The sequence below is a fragment of the Arachis stenosperma genome, chromosome 3 (assembly GCF_014773155.1).
Source record: "Arachis stenosperma cultivar V10309 chromosome 3, arast.V10309.gnm1.PFL2, whole genome shotgun sequence".
Taxonomy (NCBI): Eukaryota; Viridiplantae; Streptophyta; class Magnoliopsida; order Fabales; family Fabaceae; genus Arachis; species Arachis stenosperma.
Genome location: NC_080379.1, coordinates 2635325 through 2645342, shown reverse-complemented (window position 1 = coordinate 2645342; position 10018 = coordinate 2635325). Strand labels below are relative to the sequence as shown.

The following is a 10018-nucleotide window of genomic DNA, read 5'->3' as shown; positions in this document are numbered from 1 at the left end:
TTATAATAATATTTGGATATTTTATTGATATTAAAATATAAATTAATTTTTTAATTATTTTTAATATTTTTTAATTATATAAAATATTTAAAATAATTTTGTTTTAATAAATAATAATATATATTATTTCTAAATTCATTTTCATATTTACGTTAAAAATAATGTTAGATACATTGACACGTGATGGTATTTAGATGTGTGCAAGTGTATCTCAAGAATAATTTTTTATTTTTTTATTTAGACACAGTTGAATACAAAAGACACGCATGTTGTATGAGTGTTGATGAGTATCGTGTTCAAGACACGTGGATACAACAACTCAGCAAAATATCTGTACTTCATAAGTTAACTCTTACAACATGGCATGGACGTGCTAACTCATCACACGGTTAGTGACTCATTGACCCAAAACAAAATTTAGTACATTCATAATTTACAATCATATTAGATATACATTAAAATTAAATACTAAAATCAGTTATTAGTGTAAAAATATATGTTGGATTATAAAATATACATTGAAAACGAGTTAAATAATATATACATACAAATACACGGTGATTGATTTTAATGTACAAATAATACTTTTGCTTAATTTAATATACAGTCATGTTAGATGTACACTAAAAGCAGCTATCAATATAGAATACATATTAAAATATAAAATATATACTAAAAATAAATTAAAGTATACATAAATGTATGATAACTGATTTTAGTATACAAATAACATTCTTGTTTAACCATACCTGAATACAAAAGTGATAATGTTGTAGGTTATATCACTTATGTTGGCACTTAAATAAGCAAGCATGCTATCTTAGACAACACTCAATCCATTAGTAGCTCTTCAGAGGAAGATATCAAAAGATTGTTCATCAGCATGTGATTAAGGTTCACAAACTCCGTTTTCGGTTGTATCTAATTTAAAGTTTCAGACAAGTTGCTGCATTTAAAACTGACTTTCAAAACACGGAACCAACAAACAAGAACCAATCACATGCTGTCAATTCAGTGGATAAATTGTCTTCCAGAAAATGCTAAGTACCTAATAAAATGGTCAGAGAGAAAATATCTCAGAATGTTCTCATTGCAAATATTTTAGCTCTAACATGCTTAAAGGGCTTTCTGACTCTGCTATACCCTCCTCAAATATCATTACAGAGCTTCATTACATTATATTGATGAGTCTCAATTCTACAAAGGAAGTGCAGCCATTAATTATACAGAGTAGCTTTTTGTGCAAAGCTTGGATGAATAATAGTCACAATACCTCAAGGTTAAGCTAATAGACCAAACCAGGATTACCAGAACCTGTAACAATTTTAAGAGCAAAATAAGCTTCACCATTACAACATAAAAGCTGGAATAACTAAACTAGATAAAGTGCCTAGTAGGACTATAACTCAAAGGATGAAATCTTGCTGCATTCTTTGACAAAAATCATGATAGTTGTTGAATAAAACACAGCAAAATCCCCTTATTAATCCAGGAGTTAATCATCAAATCGCATCAATATCACTCTGGCAACCAAATTCTATCAAAGTTTATAGCGCTCTAGTATTTTTCTAACCAACCTTGAAAACAACCTACAAAAATGGATGGAGTAAAATCTTAGGACTGATTCTTGGAATCATACCTTAAAGAGTCTAGGATGAGTTCCGGAACAAGACCAAGAGAACAGTGGCAACTCACTATGCAGGCACCCAACAAGTGGAAGCGTATAAGACGCGGCCCTTCCAACCTTGAAGCATCCAGTTGCCATCCTCATCGAAGACAAAGTCTTTGTGGTACCATTCCTTTAACTTGGCTGAAAATTTGGCCATTAGCTCCTCATTCAAGGGAAGCTGCTTGAAACCAGCCCTTGTATTCCTAGCCTGCCATTGCTTGTATGTCTCAGGCCTATCAATCCTTTCAAAACCTTCGCACGCCACAACATTCAAAACCTCCCGGCCTATAATCTCTCTCTCAATCTTCATTCTCTTCTCATTGTCACGGGGGATGACAGCGTCACACATGTCATAAATTGCAGAAAAATGGAACAGTGCCTCCCTGAAACGTGTGGCAAAGAAAGGTGCATTATAAGATCCATTAACAATGGCCTGAACAAAAATATCCGGATTTATCTTCTTGATCAACTGCAACACTGCATCTCTAGGACTGTTCACTTCAATTGTTTCATCCATCAAATTCTCAAACCTCTTATGACAGTTCACAGCAAGAAATTCATTGCTCTCAATTTTAAAGTCTTCAACCTGGATGGTTTCCCAGTTCCTTGATGCTATGGCATTATACTCAAAGGGAACCTTGAAACGCTCGCAGTAGTTAGCAAGACGACGACCAGTCTCGTGAAGTCTTTCTGCAGGACGGAAACCAGGTTGGGGAAACTCTATTCCTGTGATCTTCAGCTTCTTGAGGGGTCCAGTTTCTCTGTCTGAGAGGAACTTAATCAGAATTGGCCACTGGAAACCATATAAGATACCAAAATCAATGATGTGAAGTGTTTCTGCATTTTGAGCTGCTTTCATTATCATTTTGTTTGCAAAGAAATTTGCAAACTTCGAAAAAGGGCAGGCACTCATGAACACCTTGTAAGCTTTCAAAAACTCAGCAGCACTTAGCCTCTTGGTGCTGACATAGGTGTAGAATCCTTGTGTTCCAGTGCCATTACCATGCAAGCGTGCTTCAAGGCCATTGGCGAAGTAATGAGCCGTTCTTTGCGTTGCATCCCCAGAGGGAGTCGAATGCTGCCTAATTTGCTTGAGAAGCTCAGTGGCAGTCCTGTTGTCACAAGCAGATACAGCTTGTGCACACAGAACCAAAAGGGTCCTCAAATCAATGGTTTCTTTCTTCTTCCCTTGTCTCTTAGGACGACCCTTCCCTCCATTAGAGGTTGAGGGATTAGAAGCTTTCTCTACTTCATTGTTTACTGGAAAGCACATTGGGGCACCAATACTAAGCAATACTTTATCAAACATTTCAGATAATTCACTCTCATCAACTACACTGCTAGTTGCCGAATGCTTGTTACTCCTCCCTTCTTCTGTATCATCACTCCATTCTTCACGTTCATGATTCTTTCTGCCCTTTAACCCAACGGCTTTATCTCCCTTTAGTTCGTCTATAGGCACCGCGACAGCCGGTGTGGTCTCAAAACCAGTCACAAGCTGAGGTCCCGGAGGAAGAAACTTGCTAGCTTCCTCTAAGCCTCTCCTGAACTGGGAGACAGAATCTGACTCGCTGAAAATATTTTGAGCCAACAGCTTGGTAAAAGAAGTATCCACATCATACACACCAAAATTAGTAACATAGGAAGCATTCGAGTCATGTTGAGAAATGGCATGGGAGTTAAACTGAAAAGGATGATCACCAGAGGTAAAGGTATCAGGAGAAACAGAAGGCTTCAGAAACTCGCTAGAGTTCTCATCAACAGGGTTGTTATTGTTTTGATTGTCGTTGTTGTTGCCACTGTTGCTGCCGCTGCTGCTGCTGCTGGTTGTTCCACCTTGATGATGAACATCAAGAGGGTGTTCATTGGGGGAGAGTGGCATGTTGATGTTGTCTATGAGAACATCGTTAAGAGCATCATAGAAGGATTGCTCAGTGGCATTCAAGCTGAAAGGGTCATAGAATGGCCTTTGTTCAACGCCCTCTTCCATGAGAACTTGTGTTATAAACTTTGCTGTTTCTGAGAAATCAGCGTCCTCAACGGAAGGATCCACCGCGGTGGAGGCAACAGGAGCAGCTGCAGCTTCTTCCACATGGCTTGTGTACTGAGGAAATTCATCAAAAAGTTGGTCTGCAACATGCTGGTAAAGAGGATCAAGGTGTTGGTTGGCATCATAATAAAACTGATTTTGATCATCAGAGAATATTATGGTGCCATCTTCACCAATTTGGAAGCTGTTCATGAAATCATCACTGCCGCCTATAGGATAATTTGGATCCATGGATTGGTAGCTATGTTGGTTGAGATTTGAGAAACAACAATCAAAATCACCAACACCCACACCCTAATAGCTTATTCTGGTCAAGAAACAAGAATCAAATGAATTTATAGACTATATGAATGAAGCCATGAAAATATTACATAAGATTCTTTCTTGATTCATTATATCATAATAATAAAATTGTATAAAGCAAGTAAGTTACTGACCACCAATTAAGGGAAGTTGCAAAGACAGAAAATTTGTAGGAATCCCTGGCTTAAGGTAAAAGGGTAGGTTGGGTGAGATGATGTTATATATAAAGGTACATAGCAGCCAGCTATTTTGACTAATTAAGAGCATATCTTAACAATTATCAACATATATAATATTATATAGGTTGGACCAATCGAAAGAAGAAACATTGGATGGAGAACATTAACTATTAACTATTAACAGCAGGAACCTTCGGAGAAGTTGAGTGGTATATATTGTGTTCAAAAGTGGAGAGGCACTTATTAAGGTGCATTGTATGAGTTGGGTGATATTATGTCACTTCAGTTAGTAGCATCTTCAAATGTTTGACTAATGACTAGTTGACTACCACCTGCTCAACTCATCAACAGATGAAAATAAACATTATCACATTACATTTCTTTTAATTAATTACAAAAGAGCAAACAAACAATTCTATTTAAAAAAAAAAAGAGGATTTTAGTCAATTATAGTAAAATCTCAATTTTTTTTTACTATGTTGGTCTCCAATATTTCTTGTCCATGTTTCTATTTTCAATCAACATACACGGACACTATTTTTTCATTATAAAAATAGGCACAATTTTTTTTTCAAACAAAAATCCAATAGACAGATCTCTAGATATTGTTCCATTTTTTCAAGTTTATCTTTCCTAATATATTATTTCTAATCCAAAAATTCCTCAAAGATGGAAGGGAACAAATATAGACATGTATATGAATTTTCTACAAAATGTTTAGGGACCAAAAAAAACTTTCTAGAAACAAACATTGAATAAGTAGGATATAGACAACTTGATTCAACGCCATAAAGCGTCATGTGAGGGTGGGGGAACAAGATGGGTTACTTGGTTGCCAAGCTGAGACTTTCTTCATCCATCACGTGTTGTTCTAGGGACTAAGCCAAGTCTCTATCATTCATACTTCTTTGAATTTTCTATTTCTAATTTTCTATGTTTTCACTTAAATGCCTATAACAGAAGACTAATAATTTTCAAAGGCACTTGCTTGCTGTTTAATTGTGAGTTTATTATTAATGGTTGAATATATTGTTATTATTATTTTACTATTTGTTTTGACAAATAAGTTGTGTTAGTAAAGAAATGAGAACCATCTTGACTCCATTATTGTTTATATTTATTTGAAGTTAGCAAACTTAACTACTGTTACTCTTTCATTATCTGTCTAGCTCTTATTTGTTAATTAATTTTTTGCTCCCTAAGAATAATAATAAAGAGCACGGTTAAAATTGGCCTAGAATCACAACGTGTGTTGTACATCTATTATCAGAAAATCATTAATCTTATTTCAGCTAAGACATCCCATCCTAGTTCCTACAATCAGAGCCAACCATAATAATTCATCATGTTACTGAGCAATCCTGTTCAGAATGATTTCTACATTTTCAGGAAGCTGTAAATCCAACAATTCAGAATGCTTTCTACATTAATATCATGTTAGCTCAGAAAAATTCACAACGAATATGCATATTTATAAGTCATTCAGGTAGCATTAATATTAATTGTATTATACTTATACATACAGCCAAGTGCAAGGTATTCTTATTACTGAAACTATGCTACACCATTTAACAATGTCTCCTACAACCATGGAAACTTTATGATATCTCCATGTTAGATTTTACCAGAATCCTAAAATGACAATGACTCCTACAAACTCTTCAAGTACTACTCCTAACTATGGAGAACATAGTCAAATGTTCACACCTATGCTGGTATCCAACAAGAGGAAGCATAAATGATTCGGCCCTTCCAACCTTGAAGCATGTAGTTGCCATCCACATCAAGCATGAAATCACCATGGTACACATCTTTCAGTTTACATCTTAGTTTGTGAATGAGGTGGTCATCCAAGGGGAGTTGCCTAAACCCTGCCCTTGTATTCCGAACCTGCCATTGCTTGTATGTTTCGGGTCGCTCAACCCTCTCAGAACCCTCACAAGCTATAATATTCACTACCTCCCTGCCAAAGAACTCCTCCTCAAACATCAACCTCATTGGATCTTCGCGATCAACATTGGTGTCAAGCACATCGAACAATGTAGAGTAATGAAAAAGAGCCTCCCGGAACCGTGTCACAAAGAATGGGGCATTGTAGTTCCCATTGACAGTAGCGTGTATAAATATATTAGGATTGGCCTTCCTAATTAATTTCAAGACAGCATCCCTGGGACTATTCAACACAACAGTCTCATCAAGTAGATTCTTAAACCGAACCATACAATTCACTGCAAGAAGTTCATTTTCCTTTATCTTCAGGTCCTCAATTTTGATGGTTTCCCATTTCTGTGCAATAGCATTGAACTCAAAAGGAACATTAAAGCGTTCACAATACTTAGCTAGGCGACGCCCTGTCTCCTGGACTCTCTCTGCTGGCCTGAAACCTGGTTGTGGAAGCTCGATCCCTGTTATGCGCAGCTTGGGAGGACCACCAAGTCTATTTGATAGACGAAAAATAAGGGCAGGCCACTGGAAGCCGTAACGGATACCAAAATCAACAATATGAAGAGTTTCCACTTTCTTGGGCTTGGCTAGGTTCAGAATTGTATGGTTAGCAAAAATGATAGCAAGCTTCTTGAATGGGCAGGCTGATATAAACATTTGATATGCTTTCACCATATCTGCAGCAGATTTTCTTTTGGAAGTCAGAGAAGTGTATAGCTGGGTGCCAGAGCCGGCCAAGCGTGCTTCAAGGGCATTTGCAAAACAATGTGCCAGCCTCTGAGACCCATCACCTAGACGTGAAGAGTGCTGTCTAATCTGCTTCAATAACTCATTAGCAGTTGAATGATCATCAGATGAAACAGCTTGTGCGCACAGAACCAATAGGGTCCTCAGATCAACAACTCCCTTTTTATTACCTTGTTTCTTAACACGATTCTTTCCACTGCTAAACTTGTTTGTTTCTTCCTTTTGCTGCACATTCTTGTCTTGCCCATTAGGTTTGTCTTCGTCACAAATGCATCTGGGAGGTGCCTCTTTTCCACACCCTGTGTCGAGCAGTATTTTATCAAACAATTCTGATAGCTCACTGTCTTCCCTGTAAATCGCAGACTGTTTGTTGCTCCTCCCATCTTGTAATTCCACTTGATCTTCCCGCTCGTGATTCTTTCTCCCTTTTGACTCACCAGAAAAATACTCCCTTTCATCTCTCTCCTCCTTAATGTCCACATACTGAGGAGCCTTTTGAAAAGAAGGGTTAAAGGTGCTATTCTCCAAGTCAATAACCAGCGGATTCCCCTTAGGAAGAAACTTACTGGCTTCCTCCATTCCCCTCTTAAACTGCAGCATGGACTCACTTTTGCTCAGAAATGATGAATCCAAAAATCCAGCACCTGAACTCCCCAACAATCCACCACCATTGTTGGCTGTAGTAAAGCTATTTCTATTGTTCGTGGAAGACTGTGTGCCGGGGTTTGAATTCGCCTGAAAAACAAAGTCAGCAGGAAAGGAAGTTTGCAGTATAGAAGGCTTATACTCTGAAGGGTCAAAGTTGCTCCAATGTGACTCAACCAAGTTGCCAGTACTAATGGTGCTGAGGCTGCTACTATAACTACTGAAGTTACTAGAGAGGCTATCATCAGGGCTTTCAACATTGTGGTAGTTTTGAGCTTGATGCTGTATGGAAGGAGGAAGAGGATGAGGAGGAAGATGAGGGTATGTCCCACCAATGGCATCATACAATGATTTCTCAGCAGCTTGTAAAGCCAATGAATCATGGAACATACAAGGCTTCTCCTCCATGTCCTCTTCCATAAGCATCTGGTTTATATATCGTAGTACGGTTGCAGAGAAATCGGTGTCATCCAAGGGAGAATCTTCATCTGCAGTAGTAATGGTGGAAATAGAAGAAGTAGGATTTTGAGAATTGTTTTGATCAGGTGGAAGAAGAAAAGGGTCATTCATGAATCCAAAGTTCATGGTTTCCAACCCATTTACAGGATCAGGGCACTGTTCCTCTACATTGGGGATAGTGGGAACTTGGTTGAATCTAAATCCATTGAGGAAACTGGAGTTGAAATTAGGATCCATTTTCAAAGGCATGAAATCTGAAAGAAAATTCACCTCTTCCATCAATATTATTAATCAAAAGTGTAGTTATGTGTCACCCACCACTACAACAACAACTACTAAACATTGCATGGCTACATGAACCAAACAAAACAAGGCCATAGTATCCTGTCCTAAATCAAAATTAAATTTAAACAATTAACATTTAATCCCCTTTCAGGTTTAAATAGCTACCTTCCCACAATAATATAAGATGTTAATATATACTATATTCCATGGAAAATCAAATGTAGCTAGGGCAGAAGCAGAATGCCATGAAAAAGACAAGGATTTATTGATGGGCAGATAATTACAACACAGCTCACATCAAAACCTTACATGCATGTATTACAACAAGCTGAAGAGGGAAACTTTAGAACCCTAGGAGCTAGAGCCGCGTGATTCATGCGTACAAAAAATGAAATTGAGGAAAAAATAGACAAATTGTTGAGTAAGCAAACCTGATTATCACAACAAGTAAGGAGCTTGAGATTAACAACATGCAGCACAGCAGCAGCAGAAGAGGGTTGTTCCTTTTTTCTTCCAGTTTTTTTTAAAATAATAAATAAAATAATTGGATATAGTTAGCGGAATATGAAAAAGAAAGAGATGCAGAATATAGAAGAGAGAAGGAGGTAGAGAAATGGTTAAGAAAATGAAACGAGGGAATTGTGAAACGGTGGCAACAACAAGTCACACTATGGTCAGAGACAGAGAATCTTAAAAACTAGAAATTCTCATCTTCATCACGTTTGTTGTCACTCACTCACTTTACTGCAACCGCTTATGTGGATAAACTATTGTGAATTTTTTTTTTTTTTTTACCGTATTTCCATTTTCCACAAATAAAAATACTAAAAATCATTTTTAAAATTAATTATTTAATATATATTTTAAATCAATAACTAATTTTAATATATATTTAACATTAGTTGTTTGACAAAAAAATAATTTTTTATAGTTTAAGTTTTATTTAAAAATTTATAATTAATTATTAAATTGTTGTTTTGGATTTGAACATTAACAATTATTTAAATAGATAAATGAGACTAATTTAAAATTATTAAAAGAATAATTTTGCAATTGGTAGTTAAAAAAAAAATATGTGGAAAAAATTATACTTTGTGATTTATTATTTATTTTTAAATTTAAGTTATTTAATATTTTAATAAAAGAAATTTACATGAATAATTAATTATAAAATCATCTAATTCATCGGTGACCTAATATTTCATAAATTATGCAAATACAATACAATATGCATGCATCATGCCATAGTTGATCCTTAGCCACACATTCTCTCAAGTCCCAACCATTTTGGTTAGACATGAAGTTAGCTAAATGAGGCATTTTTTTGTTAGTTTCCCTCAAAAAAGGAATGCTTGCTAGAATTTTCTGACAATTAAAATAAAATAACGTGATCAGTAAGATAAGGGTTGGCAATTCTGCCTGGAATAATTTATGATTTGTATTGAAATGGAATGACAACTCGCACAAAATATGTCTTGATATAGAGATAATAATTAAGACATTATATATTTTACATTAAATAATTTAATTAAAATATATTAAATTAATAAATATTTTTTTTATATGAAAATATATTCATATGAATAATCACTTTCGACTTTAGAACTAACATCATCTCTGACAATGATTCATACTAAGACACTAAGATTAGAATATAAGAAATGTTTAAATTGTAATATGGATTTGTTGGTTGAAGCTTCCCTGTCATAAGATATTTATATTGATATTAAATTTTTT

At 35.7% G+C, this 10018-nt stretch overlaps 2 protein-coding genes across 2 annotated transcripts; both read right to left on the bottom strand.

Moving 5' to 3' along the window:
* Positions 1 to 653: 653 nt before the first annotated feature.
* Positions 654 to 4376, bottom strand: LOC130970816 (scarecrow-like protein 31). Its single transcript, XM_057897011.1, has 3 exons — positions 4157 to 4376; positions 1640 to 4026; positions 654 to 1314 (listed from the first exon to the last, which is right to left on the bottom strand). The coding sequence occupies exon 2, from the start codon at positions 3948 to 3950 to the stop codon at positions 1695 to 1697; it is 2256 nt and encodes a 751-aa protein (XP_057752994.1). The 5' UTR covers positions 3951 to 4026; positions 4157 to 4376; the 3' UTR covers positions 654 to 1314; positions 1640 to 1694.
* Positions 4377 to 5665: 1289 nt separating this feature from the next.
* On the bottom strand, positions 5666 to 8980 carry LOC130968905 (scarecrow-like protein 14). Its single transcript, XM_057894400.1, has 2 exons — positions 8713 to 8980; positions 5666 to 8250 (listed from the first exon to the last, which is right to left on the bottom strand). Exon 2 carries the CDS (start codon positions 8243 to 8245, stop codon positions 5909 to 5911), a length of 2337 nt encoding a protein of 778 aa, XP_057750383.1. The 5' UTR covers positions 8246 to 8250; positions 8713 to 8980; the 3' UTR covers positions 5666 to 5908.
* Positions 8981 to 10018: the final 1038 nt, after the last annotated feature.